General features: G+C 52.9%; 1 protein-coding gene across 2 annotated transcripts in view; it reads right to left on the reverse strand.

Annotated features, from left to right (window-relative positions):
* sema4c (sema domain, immunoglobulin domain (Ig), transmembrane domain (TM) and short cytoplasmic domain, (semaphorin) 4C) overlaps window positions 1-22758 on the reverse strand; it is a 27415-nt gene continuing 4657 nt past the window's right edge. Inside the window, exons 2-16 of one of the 2 annotated variants that reach the window (XR_011989265.1) lie at window positions 10239-10393; window positions 6444-6598; window positions 6257-6319; window positions 6043-6141; window positions 5855-5951; window positions 5626-5745; window positions 5282-5433; window positions 5009-5184; window positions 4775-4919; window positions 4463-4676; window positions 3793-3908; window positions 3507-3664; window positions 3317-3408; window positions 1015-3126; window positions 1-905 (exon numbers count right to left, since the gene is read on the reverse strand). Coding sequence is in view for 1 of the 2 variants with exons in the window: in XM_072708971.1 (XP_072565072.1) it covers window positions 2237-3126; window positions 3317-3408; window positions 3507-3664; window positions 3793-3908; window positions 4463-4676; window positions 4775-4919; window positions 5009-5184; window positions 5282-5433; window positions 5626-5745; window positions 5855-5951; window positions 6043-6141; window positions 6257-6319; window positions 6444-6598; window positions 10239-10341 (2580 nt within the window). In the remaining variant the exon portion in view is untranslated. Of the gene's footprint in view, window positions 3127-3316; window positions 3409-3506; window positions 3665-3792; window positions 3909-4462; window positions 4677-4774; window positions 4920-5008; window positions 5185-5281; window positions 5434-5625; window positions 5746-5854; window positions 5952-6042; window positions 6142-6256; window positions 6320-6443; window positions 6599-10238; window positions 10394-22758 lie in introns of both variants that reach the window. The other variant, XM_072708971.1, reaches the window with a different exon arrangement.

Here is a 22758-nt window from a genome sequence, read left to right on the forward strand (position 1 = left end):
GATGTCATCCCTACCTTTATTTATATTTATATATATATAAAAATAACAACTTATTTACAGTGACAATAAATACTGACGTTTTATACAGGCAAAATAAGTTACCAAACAACATAATCCTGTAAAACTCAAGCAGACAAATTATGTGACAGCTTTTCAAATGTGTTCAAATGATAAGTATAAAAACAAAATTAAAGCTGTGGAGTGTAAACAACATTTAAAAAGATGCATGTGTCTGGGTGGGGGCGTGGGGGGGCCTGGCTCGGAGTAAGGGATTCCCCAAGGTTTCCGGACATCAGTCCATTGTCTGAGGAGTTTCCTCAGCAGATGAATGACAGATGGATGGATTCATTTTACGAAGCTCCGGGGCCAACGCATGCAAAGCAAAGGCTTTAGCGTCACAGCAAATTAAGTAAACCCTAAATACATGATCTGTATGTTACACATCACTAATCTGTAGGGGTAGCGATGAAATAAAACAGCACTGATTTAGCCTATAGACCGGTAGATAACAAGGTGTGTCCTAATCTCGTCTAGCTGTCTGTGAGTAGGAGAGGCACCGGCTGGATTATGTTTTGGGTTCAGGGAGGATTTTGGAGATTTACAATCAGAAAGAAAAAGTGTGGGAAAAAAAATCAGGCAGAGAGAAATAAACACTTGCAGTCGTCTTTGGCTTTTCCCCCGGTGAAGAGGTGCAGCCTGGGGGAACAGGGCGTGACGTTATTTTCCAGTTCAAAGCCTGATCAGATCTCAGTCCGGCCTTTGGGGAAGCGCAGTGTACCTCTTCACCTGGAATCTTCATCAAAATTCACACCTTCTTCTTCTTCAAGAAGAGAAATCAGAGTCGGCGTGCGAGCCCAGCTTCACACGGCTCTCCGTCAGGGTTGTGGTGGGTGCAGGGGTAACATCTGCAAGGAACGGGACAGCGCGAGAGAGAGGGTGGGGCGACGGTTAGCGAGAGACGCCCCCTATGCACGGCCGAGGGATACAGCGACTCTGCGGAGGGCCCGGCTGTACCTGCGCCGCCGATCGTCTGGCTCCGTCCGCCTGTGCGCCCGTAGGGGTGCAGCGCCCTCTCTGATGCTCCCTAGCGTCACAGGTGAGGGCACAGTAACACCCGCCCACCCACGACACACAAAGCTGTCCACTATGGCACACGGACCCCGTGTAACTGAGAGCGAGACGTCGGCTGTGATTGTGGCAGTATTAAACTTCTCCAGCCCTTGAACGTGTCAAAATACATCATTTAAGATCATCGACGCTCTCGCCGGATATTAAGACAGAGTCTGTGTGGTTTCACCACCTCATTCTGCTCCTGGCCTCAGAAAAGGGCAACTCTGTGCAGGTTAACGGCGAGTAGAGGGCACCACGACGCACCCCTGGGTGTTCATTCATACGGTTAGAGAGCTTTAAAGCCGTAAATTATTACTGCCGCAGTCTCATACATAAATAAAGTAGCAGTTTGAAAAAAAATGTCATAATTAACAATATCACAATATATTATTTTCACAGGAGCAATACACAAGCAAGACGGTGTTGAAAAAAGTACAAACAGTTTGTATGTCCATGAGCTATCCTTCATTTGCTTTGTGGCATTCAGGTCCTTCTGTGCGCTCTCTCTCTATCGCTCCAATTGTCCTGAAGTTCATCCCCCAACAGAAGAATATAATTGTCATCTTATTTTCAGTCTGTAGTTCATGCCTGTCTATCTCTCTCCTTCTTTTTCACTCTCTCAGAAAACAACCAGTTTAGGAGACCGGTTAAGTCCAGAGAAAAAAAGACAGATTCTCCAAAACATATATACGGGTTTTCCATTGACATGCAGTCCGTGTCACTGAACCGGTGTGGCGCTGCCTGGAATGACTCACCGACATGAAGTGTAAAGTACCAGATCTTTTAAGCTCAGAAAGCATCCGCTTTCTCGATCGCCATGCTTGCGGTCTTCTAGCATAAATACAGAGGTTTTAAATACAACATGTACACTGTCCAAGAGATTTCGGAGCAAAATAACGCGAATGTAACACAAGGTGCTAAAGCGGAGGGGAGCGCGGAGTTCATGGGCAAAATTCCGGGGATGTGATCCCAATGGGAAGGCGCGGGGGGGGGGGGGGATCAGATGAGAGAGAGCAGCACTGGGTCTGGTAAGAGGGGGCCATATCGAGAGAGAGGATTCTGCACAGGGAGGGAGGTAGCTGAATCGAACCACTGCCGCCACCGCTGGTCTCGGTCCCGCGCTCGGCTACACGGAGGACTCCTCGGGGTTGGCGTCCGGCAGCACGCTCCTCTGCTGTAGGGTGCGGAGCAGCTCCTCCTTGAAGGGGCTTGTGTAGTCATTCCCCAGGCTGCCCCCGGCGCCCAGCCCTCCGCCCCCCGCCCCGCCCCCGCCGGCCCGCTCCTCTCCGGCCGCGCTCATGTTGAGCCGGATGTATCCGTTGCTGCCAGAGCCGCGGATGTTAGTGAGGCTCAGTCGGCTCGGTGAGTGAATGGGCTGCCCGGGGATGGTGCTGGGGGGGGCCGAGCTGCCCCCGGGGCACAGCGCGTGGCCGGGTACGATCTTCAGCGAGCCGTCCGAGTAGTAATAGTTGCCCCCTGTCTCCCAGAAGCGATCCTCGTCGCCGGACATCTTGCTGGGCACGAAGGTGGGCGGTTCCTTGGGCAGGGTGATGGGGTAGACCAGCGTGCTCTCCAGGGGCTTCATCTCGGCGCCCTTGCCCAGGGCCAGCTTGAGGCGCCGCCGCAGGTACAGGGCCACGCCCATCAGCAGCAGGCAGGCGGCCCCCAGAGTGATGACCAGCACCCAGAAGAGCCCCATGCTGGCGTCGGGGGCCCGCGCTTTCATGACCACGGGGGCGCTGGCCACCACCGTCACCTGGAAGCGCTCTGTCTGGAAGCGTACGCCCTGCTCCTCCGAGTAGCAGGTGTAGCGGCCCGCCTGCATGGGCCCAGCATCGGGGATGACCAGAGCACGCAGGGCCCTGTCGAAGCGGGCCCCCACGGCCCCCTCGGAGCTCAGCACCAGCTCCCGCTCGTTCAGCAGCCAGGATGGCTGCGCCAGATTGGACACCAGCTGGCAGGGCAGCACCAGGTCAGATCCCACCACCACGGTGACGTTCCGTAGCACCGAGTGTTCTGGGAAAAGGGGGGAGGGGGGGTGTGTCAGTTTACATCCTGGTGTTTAACTGCAGCCTCCAGGCTGAAGCTACCTACAGCACATCAGGGAGATTGAGTGCTGACGGGGTCTGTGGTTCTAACGCAGGACAATGCCATACTGTTCTGTGCTGTTCTATGCTGTTCTATGTTGCTCCACCCTGGCACTTACCTGGGCTGGGAATGGAAACTGGCTTTTCAAACTTGGCATTGCCCCGGCTGAACCTGTCCAGCAGGAGGTCCTGTATAAGTGTTGAAGTGGACCTGGGATGGGGGCAGAAAACGAATGTGGTCACTGTACCAGTGAAAACAGCAGGCGGTGTTGGGTGGGGAGCTGGCAGAAGCTGGCGGGAGCGACTCACCCGCGATGCTGGTCCACGCGGACGCAGGTCCGCCCCTCGTTGTCCCAGGCACAGTAGGGGTCGCGGGACAAAAGGCAGTCTGGGCTAGACTGATAGCGACTGCAGTTGGCCAGAGGGAGCTGAAGAACTTCTGTTCTGGAGCCAACATAGAGGGATTTCTACAGAGACAGAGAGAGAAGGTCAGACTGTGAACGAGCTTTATGGGATGTATAAACATATAGGAACATCTACAAGGAAGGAAGACCAGACAGACGGGTGGATCAGGCAGGTGTACAAAGGAATTTACCGTCAAGTGTGATATTGTGAGGCTGTCCACAGGCTGTGGAGATTCAAAAAGCTGGATTTCCTCAATGACATGGGCCTCAGAGCCCAGGATAACCGCCCTCTGCAGCCAGCCGTGAGCTGAGCAAGAAGGCAGCGAGAAGGAGAAGGCAAGATCATTGTTATGGAAACAGGCATGACAGGGTCACGTGATGCGACTGCTAATGGTGGCAGTGAGCACAGGGAGGGCGACCCTCCCCTGGGGCCGAGCGGACCGGTGTCAGAAGCCCCCATCGCCAACGGACTGGAACCAGCTTTGGCGTGCAGTTGATTCTGTGACCGTTTGACTCCGTCCCCCCCCCCCCCTCGGTTTTTCCCTGGGCGGTCGTTGACTAATTAGGCTCGCTGAAGGGGCGATAAACGGCTCTCCGGTGCGGGCCTGCGGCGTTTCGCTTGCCAGAGGACAGCAGCCCGCGCCGGAATTACCGCAATGTCAGAGTAACCTACTGCTACTCAGCATCACTCACATCCATGGAGACGCAACTCAGCTGACAGTGCAGCGCTGACATATGATGGCAGCGGCTGTAAACCACACGCCAAGGGTGAGGGCTGCGTAAACACGCGTGTCTGAATCACACACTGCAGATATTGCTTCCTCTATGCCTGGGAGTCCGCCAGTGACAGGGGGGCCTTACCTGTGCCAATAAACAGCACGCTGTACACCCTCTGGTCCAGAGCGATGACCTGGTCTACAGCCAGCTGTGTGAAGTTTATGCCCTTGGTGAGCAGCAGGGGGCGTGCCTGAGCCTGCTCCTCCATCAGCGGGTGCTTCTTGGCGAAGCTGAGGGTGGCGTCTGGCAGCTGCAGAGAGCTGTTGTAGCCATTCTCCCGGTGCCAGCGGGTAATGCACTGCGGGGCCGTGGTTCCAGGTTAGCCATGTTTACAGTTTACAGTCACTGCAGCAGCAAGCCACTAAGCCCCACCCTCTGGGCGTGTGCCCGACTCACCGCGCCCGGCCGTGGGCTCGGCACGGCCCCTGTGTAGCGGCCCCACCGCTGCGACGGCTCCCTCAGCTCCTTGTAGGCCCCCTCGAACACCTTCCTAACGTCGGCAATTCGGTACTGGCAAACCACCGACACGTCCACGTCGCCCCTGTCGGAGAGCGAGGTCGGTGCCGGTCAGCGCTGCGGGGGCCCGGGGCCACCTGACAGTCCGGCGCCCCAAGCGGGAGGCTGGCTCACCACTGCGCGTGGAAGATGCCGTAGAAGGCTGTGTTCCTCCAGTCAGGCTGGCTCACAGTATAGACGGTGCGCAGGTTGTTGAAGGTGACGTGCCGCTCGGGGAGGGAGCACATCAGCCGCGCCTTCTGGAACGTGGTCCACTTCTTCTGTAGAGTCCTAGTGCCACCGACGTCCCCCTGACAGGACACATAGGCGCACGTGAGGTCAGCGGCACAGCGACGGACTCGGCAGCTCCTCTGGGTGGCCGCACTCAGCACGAGCGCTAGCCCCCACCTTGCAAATTCGAGCCACACGGGCCACCGTCAGCTCGCTGTCACAGTCCAGCTCCTGGGCCCGCTCGCTGAAGAAGAAATAGATCTTGTCGTCATCTCCCTCGGGGCTCCCTCTGCTCTCCTCCACCAGGGCCGAGGCCACAAAGTCCGGCTCTTAGGGATGACACGAGAAAGGAAGTGAAGACCTAGACACTGGCAGCTTCTCTACATAAGTCCCTCCCCTTTTCCCTGGCCTCATTGTTGAGCCCTCCCCATCTAGGCCCCTCCCCTGTCAATTGACCCCGCCTCCCTTACAGGCCCCTCCCCTCACCACTGACCCCTCCCCCAGCAGACCCCTCCCCTCACCATTGAGCCAGGTTGGCAGGTGCTCGCTCTTCATGGTGTAGTGCTGCTGTCCCAGGCTCCTCAGTATGACTGGCTCCGTGCCCAGGAAGGTGTTGAGTGTGGCTGAGTACAGCTCCTTGTCTGAGAAATATGGGAGTATTGGAGAAGCTGAGCCAGCTTTGCCCTAAACCCCACTGCCCTTTCATACACAAATAGACTCACAAACATGCAGCAGGGCAGAGGCACTCACCGACTATCAGCCCTGTGTGTCCTTTGGCTGGGTCATAAGGGCACTTGCCCTTGCCATCCTCCAGGGCGGCGCTGTTAAGTGTGAAGCCTTCTGTGTTCTGTGGGGTGGGACAGAATAGAGGCAGAGGGTGGCTTAGCTGGTGAATACCCCCGGTGTGGAACAATCCAGAATGTGAGGGTAACACTTACAATGTAGGTACACTTGGGCTGGAAGGCATAGGTGCCACAGCTGTAGAGGTGCGTTTGGTTGTAGCTCTGCAGGAAGCGGATGTAGTTGAAGCACTCGGTCTGTGGATGGGGGAGAGGGGGTTAGATAAAGACCAGTATGAGGGGCCTTAATGCAGTGAGTGTCACTCCACTGAGGCCGCTTGCCGCAGTGCAGCCAGTGTGCAGTGCACTGTACCTGGTTGCTCTTGCCCTTGGAAACACACTCCCGCTTTTTCTCCGGCGGTGCTTGCCACTCAACCTGTCGGAGAAGCACAGAAACAGACTGTCAGAGCTCCCCTGGCAATCGCAAGGAAGCGCTCAAACCCCCCGCCCCCCCCCCACCCCCCGAGCCAGATGAGAGGTACAGTGAGCCGCGGGCGTACCGGCGCTCTCAGCTGCCTGCTGATGTCGCTGGGGTCCAGGGCGAAGATGGCTTCCCTCGCCCCCACGTACAGCACCCTGTCGTGGTCTTCTAACCGGAGCAGGGTGTAGTTCCACCAGCCGGGAGCCCGGAACCGCGGCATGCTGTCGCACACATCTGACAGGGAATCGGAGAAGGTACAATCTTAATAAAAACAAATGGGCCCCGGGGCTGCGCTCCCAGACCTGACCAGCTGGAGGCACTGGTGTGATGGTGGAAAGCGTGATTTGCTGATCGGTCACATGTTTCTGCAGACTTCCTGACTAAACAAAAACAACGGGAGCTGTGATGATGGGATGGGAGCCAAAGGAATACCAGCAGGGCAGGGACGGGTCGGGGACTGGGGGCCACACTGCACACAGTAGGGCCCTCTCAGCCTTCTGGGGGCCACGCGGTACAGGAGAGGGTCGCTCACATGTTTGTGAGCCCCTGCTGTTGCGTCAAGCCCGTTTCGAGTGTAATTGAATGAGCCGGAAGCCACATTCGGGCCAAAAACTGACCTCTGGCCAAACATTAACTATCACTTTGAAATGACAGGATGTACATCATTAGTATCCTTCAATCAGAGAAGCGGTGGTCCTTGTGTGGGGGCACTCTGCTCGCTTTGAGAGGCAGCTGGCTACCCCTCAGGGCCAGATACATGCGAGAGGAGCCGTCCCGGAACATTCCAGCTGTGCCCGCCCGGTGAGAGCTGGCTCGGCCGCCAGCTGCGGGTTGGCATTTTACAGAGCCGCACCGCGGCGCCACATGTGGGTTAAAATGAGATGGCTGGCAAAAAGATGGAAGAGCGACTGTCAGAGAGAAAGGGAGCGAGAGGGAGAGAGAGAGTGACAGAGTGGAAAACCGTAGAGATGAGAAACGCTTTTCTCTGTCGGGGTCTGTAAGCGCGTCACCAGCCTGATTTTGCCAGGAGGAGTTGCAGACATTTTCCGTGACTGATCGCTGTCACCGAGGATCACGTGCTGTTCACAGAATGATCTGTAACAGGGGTGAACTGCAGATAGCAGCAGTGGAGGGGACAGGAAAAAGGCAGATGCACTGGTCACATAGGCACCTTCCTACAGGCCAGATGAAAGAGGGCAACGGCACTGAGTGTGCTTTTCAGACAAAGAAACGCAATCACCCTGCCTCGCCACATGGGGGCAGCACTGAGGCACATTTTCAGTCACTTTTTCCCAGTGGGTGGGTTCTTTTGTTTGTCTAACCACACTCTCCATCCCAACCCAAAAAGGTGAAGGTAGTGATTTAGCAAAATAAAACACTGATTGAAATGTAAACAAAAGAAAGCCTAAAAATAGTTTGGCTTGTGGGTGTAGCTGAAAGACAAATCAAATCACTGGGTGGCGTTTTCCCTTAGCTCTGGGCGCTCCTGTCAGCCCGTAGGACAGGGACGCTCTAGTAAACTCACGATGCTCTGAGACATATGTGTTACGCTCCCCTGCAGCTCCCTCGCTCATCCGCAGACCCCCCAGGACACTAAAGGGGGCCTGTTCCACCCCGGAGCGCTGATGCCCTGCCTGTGTGCGATTCGGGCCGTTTCGCTGCTCTACTTGGAGACGCTCTTCTATAAATACAGCTGGGCTCTGGTTATAGCGCATGCCCGCAGTGTAACGTACAGGGCACTGTAATTAAAGCCCTATTTTGAGCACTTTGAAGGAACGGGGCAGGCTGAAGCATAATCTCTGAGATGAGGACGACCCACCTTCATCTGCAGCCACACTACCGATCAGACAGAACCAAGATCCGTGGCACACACACCGAAATGGCACGGGGGGGGGGGCTCAGAGCCATGGAGAAGGCAGATCGGAGAGAGGGAGGAGAACCGGGAAGGGATTTGGGGCACCGCTGCTTCGGACCCCGAGGCAGAGGGACCAGGGACTGGAAGGAGAGAGAAGCTGAAGGTGTTATATGGAGGCAGAGGGACCCGAGGAGGCAATGGAGATGGAGAAGGACAGCTGGAGGGTAAAGACCCGAGTGAAAGCATACGCAGAAATAAACAGCCACGCTCTGAATAAGACCATCCAGGGAGCCTCCGCTTCTCTCACAGTGGGGCCATTTATTGGCTGAGTGATTCCTTCATGGGGGTGTGCACTGCCGGCGAGGCACCGGCGCCGCGGAGACGCCAAAGCGGGACGCAGCTGCGTCGGCACCTTTTCGGGTCTGAAAGGGCAGGTGAAGCCGTCTGCCGGGCTGGAAATGTGGCCTCACCCGGAGCAAGCCGGAAAACCGGCCACGTCCCATCGGTTAGCCCGGCATGGCGGCAGCCCCGCCCCCACGCCCGGGACCCCGCCCTCCCTCGCAAACCTCTCATTACGCTAATTGGTGGGTTAGAGAGGCTGCGGAGCCGTCCGGCCCGCTCTCACTGGAGCTCTCCTCCACCAGTGCATTTACACTGCCTCTCCTCTGGCTCATGTTTCTTTCTCTCTCTCTCCCTCTCTCTCTCTTCTCTCATCTTTCTTTCCACTTGTCATGTTCCCCCCATCCACCACCTCCACCCGGCTCCCCAGATCAAAGCTTGCTTATGTGTGCTTCAAAAAAAATGCACATATTTTTGTTTCTCCAAAACAAAAGGAGGTCTGTGCAGCTGCCCCCCTGACCGCAGGGCGGACGCGTCCCTCAGGCCTGAGGCTGTGCTTCTGGACTCTGACAGCGGTGGGGGGGGAGGGCTGCTGGGTGGGCTCTCTGCCCCCATTTTGCTGATTACATCGTCAATCAGCTCAGCCAATCAGTCTTTGCTGGATTTTCATTTTAAAAAGTCACGACACAAACCTGACCTGGGAGGGATCGAGCAAAGGAGAGGAAAAGCGGGAGAGGAGTTACGGAGAAAGACAGAAAGAAAGAGAGTGAGAGAGATAGAGAGAGAAAGAGAGAGACGGAGCAGGAAGTTAAACGTGTTTGGGTTTCTCCCCGCTGGAGCACAAATTACTGTAAGCCGCACGTAATTACAGAGGTGGGTCTAGCACAGGGGGCTTTGTGGGGAGTAAATATTATCTGCACTCCCATCTCCCCCCCCACCCCCCGGCGTGAGCAGCAAATCCCTCATTCTGCAGACGCAGGCAAAACCCACGCCCCCCCACCCCCTCAGCTTTACGCTTTATATACCTGGGGCTGAGGCTTGCCTCCCCCGCCCCCCACCTCCCCGTGCTCAGGACCGCCCCCTTGTCCTTTTAAGGCCGTCCGTATGCGTCTCGGCTCTCCCTCTGCCCGATGGTAAAAGTGCCACACTCACAGGGTGGTTTTTTTCCCTTCCAGGTTGGTACTGACTGCGTGTCTATTTTTTATTCCCCTTTTCTGTATCCCCACCCTCTGCCAATGTTGAGAGGGGGAGGGGCCAAGCAACTGGAAAAAGAACTATGGGGGGGGGGGGAGAAAAGGGAGAGAAAGAGAAGTGAGCTGTGAGGAAACGGAAAACCTACGCGATGGGTGTCGAAAAACCCCACAAATACGGCGCAGGAATACGTGGCAGATCGATCACGATGAAACAAAGGCATAGAAAATTAGACAGAGGCAGAGAGGGAGGCTGTAGCTAAGAGACAGACAGACAGACAGACAGACAGACAGACAGACAGAGAAACAGAGACAGAGAGAGAGACAGAGAAGCGGAGACAGACAGAGAGAGACAAATAGAGAGAGGCAGACAGAGAGAGGCAGACAGAGAGAGGCAGACAGAGAGAGGCAGACAGAGAGAGGCAGACAGAGAGAGGCAGACAGAGAGAGGCAGACAGAGAGCGCCGACTGAAGCAGGGCAGTTACTCACCGCTGTATAACACCGTCTTTCGTGGGACCGGGTTCCAGTTCAGACACATGACCCTCCCCCAGCCAATCAGGAGCAACAGCAGCTGTAGCCCGGCCCCGCCCATCACTCCTTAAGATTTCTGACAGAAGGGGCAGCCGAGGAGGAGGGCCGGTAATCTGAGGAGAAGATGGGAACAGAAACTCAGGGTCAAAAAACAGTCTTCGGAGAACTAAAGCAAGAAGGCAGCAGCATTTACAAACATACACCAGGGTGTGCAGGAATACGAGCTCTCAGACAGACATGTCTCTGTATGGCCTCCGTCAGGAACGACACACACACACACACACACACACACACACACATACACACACACACACATACACAGAGTCGCACACACACACACACACACACACACACAGACTCGCACATACACATAGTCGCACACACACACACACACACACACAGACTCGCACATACACATAGTCGCGCGCACACACACACACACACACACAGACAGAGTCGCACACACACAGACTCACGTACACACACACAGACACACACAGACACACACACAAACTCGCACATGTAGGGTAAACATATCCTTATGGGGACCGCTCATTCATTTCAATGGGAAAAATGCTAACGCTAACTATGACAACCTTAACCCCTACCCTGCCCTAACCATAACCATAAGTAACCTAACAAAATACAAGAGTTTTTGCATTTTTAGTTTTTTCATAGCAGTCACCGATTTTTATAAAATAGAGTTTTCCCTTATGGGGAGCAGGAAACCGGTCCCCATAAGGGAAAAAAAACGGATATTTATCACGTTATGGGGACATTATGTCCCCATAAGGAGGTAAACCCACTCGCACACACACACGCACACACAGACACACACACATGCATGCACACACACACACAGACACACACACACATGCATGCACACACACACACACACACACACACACACACACATGCATGCACACACACACACACACACACACACACACACACACGCACATGCACGCACACACACACACATAACTGCATGGTTGATAGCTCTCTGACAGCTGGTCACAATCTGCTACATACTTACAATGAGCACTCATAGGTGGCTGTGCACATGCCTAATTAAAAAGAAGAGAACATCCCAAGTGTACGCGGATAAAATATGTTCTATCCAACACTCCGACAAGCACAAAGCCCTAATAACTGGCATATTTTCACACACCTCAGTACAGATAACAGCATAATTTTTTTAAAACAAATCTCAGACTGCTTTTTGGTCCACAAAGGCTTCACTGGCCCTGTGAGTTTCATTCTGACTGAATAACACTCATCAGCAGACAGCAAAGTCAACACGTTCTCACCTGAGGGTGATTAGTAACGCTCTGTGCCCTGCAGAGAGCGTAGGCAGGTACTGTGCTACACTGTGTCTGTACATCACCAGCTCCCGCGCTCGGCCGTGCTGCTGGCTCATGGGTAGGAATGTCCCATATCTGGATGAAGCTGTCGCCCCACCCACAGACAGCTGCCCCTTTAACTCCCCCCCCCCCTCCTCAAGGTTTATGCTCACCCAAAAAAACAAACAGGGTTGTGCCACAGATCAGTTTCCTATCAGCAGAAATTGATTTTTGGGTGGGTGGGTGTGTGTCTGCGGGGTGGGGGGGTGATTTATGGAATAAATGAGCCAATGTGGCCGCCAAGAATCCCCCATGTGCCAAACCATCTGTATTGTTCCACAGACCCCTGGGGTTTGCTTACGTGCATTTGGACCAACTTTCCAAAATATAAGATTACATGTTAAAGGGACTGTGGATGTCATGGGTGTCCGTCTTCCCAGTGACACACAGATATAATCACCAAGCTCTTGAAAACCTGCTCATGCTTTCAGAGAATAAGGTCAGCACTCTTCCACACCTGCGTCCACCTCATAGCTGGGATAGTTAACGACTGAACGAACAGAAAAATTGGATTTAGGGTCTGATCGGCCGACATACTGTAAGAAGGGCCCTGAGCACTGGTGCCTCGTCCTGCTGAACACACGGCAGCCCGTTAACTGGCCCCAGATGGACTAATGCTGAACACACGGCAGCCCGTTAACTGGCCCCAGATGGACTAATGCTGAACACACGGCAGCCCGTTAACTGGCCCCAGATGGACTAATGCTGAACACACGGCAGCCCGTTAACTGGCCCCAGAAGGACTAATGCTGAACACACGGCAGCCCGTTAACTGGCCCGAGATGGACTAATGCTGAACACACGGCAGCCCGTTAACTGGCCCCAGATGGACTAATGCTGAACACACGGCAGCCCGTTAACTGGCCCGAGATGGACTAATGCTGAACACACGGCAGCCCGTTAACTGGCCCGAGATGGACTAATGCTGAACACACGGCAGCCCGTTAACTGGCCCCAGAAGGACTAATGCTGAACACACGGCAGCCCGTTAACTGGCCCCAGAAGGACTAATGCTGAACACATGACAGCCCGTTAACTGGCCACAGAAGGACTAATGCTGAACACACGGCAGCCCGTTAACTGGCCCGAGATGGACTAATGCTGAACACACGGCAGCCCGTTAACTGGCCCCAGAAGGACTAATGCTGAACACACGGCAGCCCGTTAACTGGCCCGAGAAGGACTAATGCTGAACACACGACAGCCCGTTAACTGGCCCCAGAAGGACTAATGCTGAACACACGGCAGCCCGTTAACTGGCCCCAGAAGGACTAATGCTGAACACACGGCAGCCCGTTAACTGGCCCGAGATGGACTAATGCTGAACACACGGCAGCCCGTTAACTGGCCCCAGAAGGACTAATGCTGAACACACGACAGCCCGTTAACTGGCCCCAGAAGGACTAATGCTGAACACACGACAGCCCGTTAACTGGCCTCAGAAGGACTAATGCTGAACACACGGCAGCCCGTTAACTGGCCCGAGATGGACTAATGCTGAACACACGGCAGCCCGTTAACTGGCCCCAGAAGGACTAATGCTGAACACACGGCAGCCCGTTAACTGGCCCGAGATGGACTAATGCTGAACACACGGCAGCCCGTTAACTGGCCCCAGATGGACTAATGCTGAACACACGGCAGCCCGTTAACTGGCCCGAGATGGACTAATGCTGAACACACGACAGCCCGTTAACTGGCCCCAGAAGGACTAATGCTGCCGCAGCACTGGCTGGTTTCATTTTTAGCGGGCAAGAATGCTGCAATGTCCCCAAACACTGAATTTTCGTCAGGCCGCTTCTGGCTTCAGTTCAGCAGCCCAGTGCCTCACAGCTGGCAGCCGGTTTATTGGATCAATCGAACGCCTTTGCGAGGCACACACACACAAACACAGAGATGTGAGTGTTTGAAAACACGACCAGACTGAGTCTGGAGCCTCACACCCTATCGAGCCAAACAAAAGACACCGGGGTGAAAATGAAATTGCTCTTTGTTTTGTGAGCGGGAGAGTGGGTGACCACCATCCCCAGACTGTGCACTTGAGCGAAATACGATCTCTCCAGGAAGTCTCAGAAGCAGTAAGAGAGAAGATGAAAATCTGAGGGATGATAGATATAAACTGGGACTAAAGACTGACAACATCAGCCTGGGCTTCCGGAACACAAGTGGAAGGTGCTGTAGCTCTACCCTAACACATTAAGGCAAAACAGGAGGATTCTTTGAAGCACAAGTCTGCAGGTATCAAGTATTTAACATTCATAAATTACTGATCAGGCCCGGCTCTGGCTGCCTGCTTACATTCATCTTCCTACAGCAAGTCCACTCAATAAATCCTGTTCCAGTCCCTGCTCCCTCTCATCCACCACAAGTCAAGGTCTGCTGGCTGATGTGTCCTCCCGACCCCCCAAGAGTCAGAGGTGTCTCTCCGTCAGGGACCCAGCAGGGAGACCGCGGAGGATGCAGCTCCAAGCACATACGCAAACACACTCCTCCCCTTCTACTGTAACCACCACTGACTCCAAACCAGCCAAACTTAAAAACAAAAACCGCTAATAAACAAAGACTTTTGGCAGTTTGAGTTGTTATTTAAAATGATGCAGGCGTGAAAAAAGGTGTGTCCTTTTGGGAGGTTACCAGGATGCCTATTTTTTTAACTATACCACACACACACCCACGCAGAGACAAACACGCAAGCGCGTTATGACAGGCAAGCAGTAACGTTGGCCTAACAAATCAAACTTCCTCTCCATCTGCTCCTGACCCGCACGTCCTGTTGGGTCCCTGTGAAAGGCCTGGTGCAGCCCGGACATTGAAGGGGGCCACAGCCAGAACCCCACCCTCTAATCACCACCCTAGGGAGAGCAATGGCGACCCCCACGTGCCCGGCTTTCATCCCGGCCTTCATGCCAGATGAAAGGATGACGGATGATGCTTCACTGAGTTTGTGGTCACCAAGCTGGGACTGTGTGTATGTGTGTGTGCGTGCGGGGATAAGGTTTATATTACATTGTGGGGACCAAATGCCCCCTGCTATTTTGATTTTGTGAGGAGAATTTTTCAGGTCCCCACAAAGATTTGTGAATGCAATCAAAAAAGTAAAAATGGCAAAAGTCTCGTATTTTGTTGGGTTACTTATTGTTAAAGTTAGGGCTGGGTAGGGCTTAAGGGTGTCATGTTGGGATTACAGTTAACCCCATAGAAATGAATGGAGAGTCCCCACAACGATATGATTACACACCTCTGTGTGTGTGTGTGTGTGTGTGTGTGTGTGTGTGTGTGTGTGTGTGTGTGTGTGTGTGTGTGTGGCGCTGGCGGGGTGTAACCACTGCAAGCTCACACCCAGGCCCTGGGCAGCACCCACAGGCCAGGAAAGAAATGGCAGTCTGTGTTTGTGTTTCTCCAGCCCGGAGAACTGAAAGTGCTGGCCGCCCCCACCCAATCCGAGGCAGGTGGATGGAGATCCACCCATGTTAGTTTACTTTTCCCTCAGTTTGTGGCTTTTCAAGGAAGTTTCCCTAAGCAGAGCAGCTCCCTAGAGCCACAAAACCGTGGATACGTGCGGCTGTCTTTCCGTCTGCTTCTCCAAGAACAGAAGCCCTGTGTGCCCACGCCGTTAGCATGTTAGCCTGCTGGGGTTCCTACCCACCGCCGTCTGTATATTAAGCCAGTTCCTCACCCCCAGTGCACATGCTAATATATATATAACTTAAATAATACATAAAAGGCGCTTATGTGAGTTCTCTTGCCACCTGTTTCCTGCTGGAGCTAAAAACTGTCCTGAAATGACTTCCAGGATGTCCTGCGGGAAGTAAACTGAGATGAGATCAGGGGATAAGAGGAAGACTTAGATTAGGGCTGGGAATGGGCCTCAGGGTATGGCTGGGAGAACAGCTGAGAGTGTAGCTGATAGTAAAACTGAGAGTAGGACTGAGGGTATAGCTGATAGTTTGGGCTGAAAGTAGGACTGAGGGTATACAGTAGCTGATAGTAAAACTGAGAGTAGGACCGAGGGTATAGGTGATAGTTTGGGCTGAGAGTAGGACCGAGGGTATAGCTGATAGTTTGGGCTGAGAGTAGGACCGAGGGTATAGCTGATAGTTTGGGCTGAGAGTAGGACCGAGGGTATAGCTGATAGTAAAGCTGAGAGTAGGACCGAGGGTATAGCTGATAGTAAAGCTGAGAGTAGGACCGAGGGTATAGCTGATAGTAAAGCTGAGAGTAGGACTGAGGGTATAGCTGAGAGTTTGGGCTGAGAGTAGGACCGAGGGTATAGCTGATAGTAAAGCTGAGAGTAGGACCGAGGGTATAGCTGAGAGTTTGGGCTGAGAGTAGGACCGAGGGTATAGCTGATAGTAAAGCTGAGAGTAGGACCGAGGGTATAGCTGATAGTTTGGGCTGAGAGTAGGACCGAGGGTATAGCTGATAGTAAAGCTGAGAGTAGGACCGAGGGTATAGCTGATAGTAAAGCTGAGAGTAGGACCGAGGGTATAGCTGATAGTAAAGCTGAGAGTAGGACTGAGGGTATAGCTGAGAGTTTGGGCTGAGAGTAGGACCGAGGGTATAGCTGATAGTAAAGCTGAGAGTAGGACCGAGGGTATAGCTGAGAGTTTGGGCTGAGAGTAGGACCGAGGGTATAGCTGATAGTAAAGCTGAGAGTAGGACCGAGGGTATAGCTGAGAGTTTGGGCTGAGAGTAGGACCGAGGGTATAGCTGATAGTAAAGCTGAGAGTAGGACCGAGGGTATAGCTGAGAGTTTGGGCTGAGAGTAGTCTTGACGAAAGCATTGATGGAGATGACACCAGTGTTTCTCTGTTAGTTTGTCTTCTTCAATCCTTTCTGCTGCCAAACGTAGCTTCCGAGGCGTAAACATGCCCAGCTCGACAGAGCTGACGTCCAGAGTGATAAAGGGACGTCTGTATGTGCCAGTATGGGCAGACCACCATCCTACGTGCCGAATAGCACCATTGTGCTGTTCCAAGCCACCGGTTCACCGATGGCCCCCCTCCAACACCCCCCCCCAGTCTCATTTCCGACTCCCCTGCTCCAAATTTCCCCTTATGTCCCCTCTCCCTTCCTGGTCACTTCAGGCCTGCTTCCTCCCTACACCCGCATTCATCTCCTCTCTCCCAGCCCCCACCACCCCACCCTGCATTCTCAGCTTGACAGTACTGAGCTATTTATGAGTACCCTCTATTCCAGGGCTGAGTGCCACCCCCCCCCCCCCAAAAACACAAACATACACACGCACCAACTGAAGGAACAGGCTCCACCTCACCCCCCTCGCCTGCCCCCCCTTCCAGCTGTGCTCTGGCACTCCACTCTTCCTCTCTATCTATCCCCTCAGCGTCATGAAGACAGGTGACTGTGTGTCCATCTGTGTGTGAGCATTTATCCGCCTGTCACCACCACACAAAATGATCTCCGGGATCAGGGACCTATTGAAACATCTTTTATCGCTGCAATTAAAGCACACAAAAATAGTTTTGTGGCTCGGAATCCATAACTGTCTTCTCAAAAGGCAAGTGCTGTGATCACAACTATCCTTACAGCCTTCTCTGGTAATTACATGCACCGTTAAAACACTAATGGATTCATCTGCTCTCCGCTCACCCGCAAGCGTGATGTTATGAGACACCGTCGCTCCTCGCTCAGTGGGTAAAGCGTCTAAACAAAAAGTCCCCCAGGACAGCCAGCCCTCTTCCCCTGATACCCTCTCTCCGTGTTCTCTCCCCCCCCCCCTTTCCCTCCTCTGTCACCGCCCTCATTTCCTCCTTCTAGAAAATGCCCTCTTTCTTCTGAGAGTCCCTTACATTAGCCTGCAAAAAGATGCGTCAGATTTGGAGACTTCCTGTGGGAACGGCAGAGGGAGTAAGACCCGCTCGCCGAAGGTCACATTGGACTGGTGGGGGTGGTGGGGTGGGGGGAGGGAGGAAGTGGGATAGGGGGAGGGGAGTGGCAGGGGGCAATCTGCTTTCAATCAGGTTAACGTCCTCCTCGAGAGTGCACTCCAACACTTCCAAGACCGGCCAGGAAGACCAGAAAATCCGCTGCCACACAAATTTCAATGTGGCGTCTTTTCTGTCTGACTAAACTTGGGAGAGAAGCTCATACCTCCACCAGAGCTTAGAAATGGGACGGTCCCATTAGCGGCGGCTCCACGGCACACTGGTGAAAAAATACACCATCAGAAAAAGGCTCACTACTGCGCAGTCTTCATGTTTCAATTACTCACGAGAAACAGGTCATAGAAACCAGAGGCGAGTATGTGGAGCAGCAGGTTCCTGCAGGAATTAAAGGACACAGCTCACAGATCACTGAGATTAAAGACACAGACTCACAGATCACTGAGATTAAAGGCACAGACTCACAGATCACAGAAATTAAAGGTACAGACTCTCAGATCACAGAGATTAATCGCACAGACTCACATATCACTGACATTACAGGCACAGACTCCAAAATCACTGAGATTAAAGGCACAGACTCTCATATCACAACCATTCTCAACCATTAAGGTTTGGACTCACGCCTCAGAAGAGATTAAGGGTTTGGAGTCACGACTCACAGAGATTAATGGTATGGACTCACAGCTCACAGCAACTGATGGAACGCACTCATAACCTGAAGCGTGAGCTCTGTATCCTAAGAAAACATCCATCATGCATTTATTGAACTTTTTTTTTTTTAAACATTTCTTGTTAACAGTGGATTTCCTTGAACTATAAATATAACTCAAACACATTAAAAGCGCTGCACTGCTTTTATAATACATGACAAATCAGGAGCACCACTGGCAAATGAAATGCGGCACAATAATTATTTTATCTCGATCATTTTGTTTCGATAATGGTTGGAAGTCAAAATCGTAACTGAAATTAACATTCGATTAATTGCCCAACTGTACCACAAGGGCATATTACATGGTGGGGACCTTTATACCCCGTCTGTATATATTACACTGCAGTGTTTCCACTGGTAACATTTCTCTATGGCAGGCCTAAATCATTAAAAAACATCAGTATGACCAATCAACCAATCAGCCAATCAACCATCTTGGGAAGCCCGATGCCCCGCCCATGCACCATTCACCAATGAATTCAATTGGCACACGGCACTAACAGGCTATATCACACTGCCAATTAGCATGTAGCTTTATAAAGCTCTAATAAAATAAGCTTATTTAGATATTTTAAAAGGAAAATTAAATCAGACAAGGTAGGTAAACATAGCAGGCATTTAGTTGGGGTGGGGGACACACAATGCATCTCTCTCTTTGCTTTCTCATACCCCTTTCACACACAGAGAGAGTAACCTTTGCATATATCGCTATTTTACCATGCTGGAATGGGGAAACGGTAACGTCTACCCATTAATCTATCCCCTGGCAACCTAGTAACATTAGTGGTAACTGTCTGACACAGCTAAAGTGTGAATGTTTGAGAAACAGGGGGGGTTCTCCCCCTCTATTCGCTACATTGGTATCAGTTAGGCTCTGTGCAGTGCAGTTAGGTTGTGTACAGTGCAGTTAGGCTGTTGTTACTTTGTTGACTGAAGCACTGGAAACTGTTAAGGACTGTCACTGAAAAATAACTAATCTATATTAATTCATATAATTATTAAGTGTTTGTTTATCTCCATAGACAGAGGGAACATACCATCCTTAAACAATAAAAAAACATATGTACAATTGTCTGATGTCTGCATGTTTTGTTCAGTAGTACCGTCATTCATTGCCACACACACACACACACACACACACACACACACACACACACACACACACACACACACACACACACACACACACACACACACACACACACACACACGCTCCCTCTCTGGCTAACGTCATGTGTGCTATTGCGCTGTGAGATGTTTCCTAAACAGCGGCTCCCTCTCACTCTTCCTCTGGTTGGATCTGACCCCCCGCTCCTCTTGGGGGGGTTTAAACCCACCTGCAGATGGGATCAGCCCAGAAATGTGTATTTTCTCAAGATGGAGCTAAAAACGACACGAACTTTCAGGCACATGGGGGCCTCGTGGCCCCCGCCCCAGGATTCACGATGAAGCTGACAGTGGCACCAGGCAGTAAAGGTGTGTGGTGACTGACTGTGTTACTGACTCATCACGTCTCCCTGAACATTACAGAGCACAGAGACTGGGGGGGGGGGGGGGGGCTTTACATGGCCACAGCACTCGCTCCCATGAGCGCCAGCATTAATACAGTGGCCTGGGGTTTACATGCAGCTCCGCCCAGCTGCTGATGTGAGGAGCTGCAGTTCGCAGAGGATGAAGATGCTGATGGAAACTCGCAGCAGATCCGGACAGAGCAGCTGGCCAATGCAGCCTGACTCAGCGCCGAGAGAAACCGGTGCCTCCATTAGGTGGGAGTGAAGCACTTTCATGTGAGAGCTAGGGGGGCCCCTCCCCCCGATGAGCACGACACCTGGCAGGGTCACTGGCGGGATCTTCCGCTCACCAGCCGGCGCCGTCCTGCAGATGGTAGGTGCAGCGGCGCAGGTCCATGGGGGGTCTGAGCGCGGACAGACCGCACCCCCGGCGCCGGCCCATGCTTATTATTCCTGTGACTAGGTCGGAGTATTCAGAGCACAGAGGCGTGGAGTGCCGTGCACCTGGTGTCAGAGCCGGCCCGCAGCCGGGAGTCCGGAGCTGTGCCAAAGGGGGACCGATGGGGCGGTGGGGGGGGGGCGGCTTGTGTACGCACACGTCTGATTTTGGGAATCTCGTATGAACAGTTTGGCTCGAACAGCCCCCTAGGCGAGAATCCCCAAAGTCGTGTGACGTTAATCCGTGTATACAAAAATAATTAAAAATGAAACAGAAAGGTCAGCCCAAACGGACCAGCAGAAAGGTCGGCCCGTTTCCATAAACACCCACTGCTCCATTCCCAGCCAGAACCGCAGGCTGAACCCCCCCCCGTCCCTCAGTGGAGCTAAGGAGCTAATGACTGAAATCAAGGGCAAAGTTAAGACCCCTCTAATGAAAATGAATTAATCATGGTCACTGTAAAGATGGGATATCATCCCTGTACAGGGTTCGGGACTGTAAGCATTGTAAGGTGTCAGCTCTCTGCACACGGCCCAAAAGTGGCGGTAATACAAGGAAGGAGCGTTTCCTGTGAGAGCACAGCCCTGAAGGTCAATGGCAACCAATCAGAAAGGGAATCTGATCCTGAGAAACCGTGAAAGCCACACCCACATGAATTAATGATGGACAGTCACCCTGTGGTACACACCCCAGATGTGTAGCATGCCCAGTCACCCCTCACTGGGCGGGAGTGCCTCACATGGTCCCAGCCACACATGGGGGGGGTGGATGGGACAAACAGCTGAGCCCAGGTGATGTCATGTGTTTACTCCTCCCCGGCCACCGTATCGCCAGGAGAGTTAACGAGCTGACATAATGGCACACCGCTCCGAGCTAAACCGTGACATAATCTCTGTCATAATTCAGCAAGTCTAGGGCTTGGAAGGGCTTTCTGTGTGTGTCACGACAAGCGTGAAGCACTCAGGATAATTTAGCAGAGGATATGCTCTCATTATTCAGCAGATATGGGAAGCGATGAGGCCTGCATGCATGTGTGTTTGTGTGTGTGTTTGGGCTCTGTGTCCACAGGGATGAGGAGAAGCACACTGGCCCAAAGGGGACACTGAAGTCATTTATATTAGTAATGCCAATAACAACAACAGGCACGGATTTTACACTGGGGCGACCCCAGGTAACGGCACATGGCCCCCAGTACTTCGGCGGTCCATGAGCCGGAGGCATGAGGAGGGACCGGCGCTGGAGACACATGCGGAACTGCAGACGCCAAAGATGGCTGCTGACATCCCAGTGACGAGCTCCATTAGGGCCGTGCAAGTCACCGTTCTGAGACCGGGTCTGCAGGACCACAGAAGAAGCCAGAGCCAGTCAAGAGGAAGTGCTGAGGACAGTCAACCAGGACCACAGTCAACCAGGACCACAGTCAACCAGGACCACAGTCAACCAGGACCACAGACCCCAATGCGGAAAACAGAGAAAAAACACAGAAATTCATTCATTAAACTTCAACACTCTTCTTCCCCATTAATTAATTTTGCAATTAATCTCAAATCGTAATGTAATTAGAGTCACTGGTAAATGCAATTCCGGCTCCTAAATTGAGTTCTATTAACGGAGCGAATAGATTAGCGATGGAATTAGGGGACTGGGGCCCTGAATTGATTTCACAGCAAGTTAACGAAGGAGAAAGGCGAAGGAGCTCACCGAGACCAGATTATGAGGAATGTTCTGGGGGTCCCGGGTGGCACCGGACCACGGCAGTGCAGAAGGTAATAAAGAGAGCGGTTTAACGGCTGGGGGGGGCTCTGGGAACAAAGGCTATAGCGGAAATAAAGACCCGGATGCAGGGTCCACCTGCAGGCCCTCTTTAAAAAGAGGGGGGCTGCCCCACATGCCAATAAATCGATGACCCCACTTTAGGCAGAGACCCCTTTGTCCCGAGACTGCTGCCCCTCCGTCCATAGCGAGTCAGCTGGACCCCCCCCCCCCTCCCCAACTGCACCAAGTTCCCCAGGCCTGTACAGTCAATCAAGAGAGTCTGCAGCTGGGCAGAGTGCCAAGCATTAGCTGGGGTGGTGGGTGAGGCACAATGGGGGACGTTTTCCGCCATCAGCGGGACTCGGTCAATCAGCGACTTCTCAGCTGAGGAAACAAAAAACCAACCAATTGCTGAGAATATGGCACCTCCATCCCCTCCCCACCCCCCACCAATGGGACTGTCACAAAGCAGGCAGGCTACGTGTTCCTGCAGGAGTCACTGCAGAGTCACAGTGTAATCTGCACGGAGTCAAGGTGGAGTCAAAGTTTCGAACTGGCACAGAATAACTGCGGAGATGAAAAACACCAGTGCCGACCACAAGCTGGAATATAACAGGACAAAACACAAATTCACAGAGTATTATGGGTAGCTGAGAAGGCCCGACTGATGTTGGGGTCAGGGGGCGCTGGAGAGCTGAGCTTGTGAACACAGATATAAATGCATTTAGCTTAACAAAAAATCAATTCATTAA

The sequence above is a fragment of the Paramormyrops kingsleyae genome, chromosome 2 (assembly GCF_048594095.1).
Source record: "Paramormyrops kingsleyae isolate MSU_618 chromosome 2, PKINGS_0.4, whole genome shotgun sequence".
Lineage (NCBI taxonomy): Eukaryota > Metazoa > Chordata > Actinopteri > Osteoglossiformes > Mormyridae > Paramormyrops > Paramormyrops kingsleyae.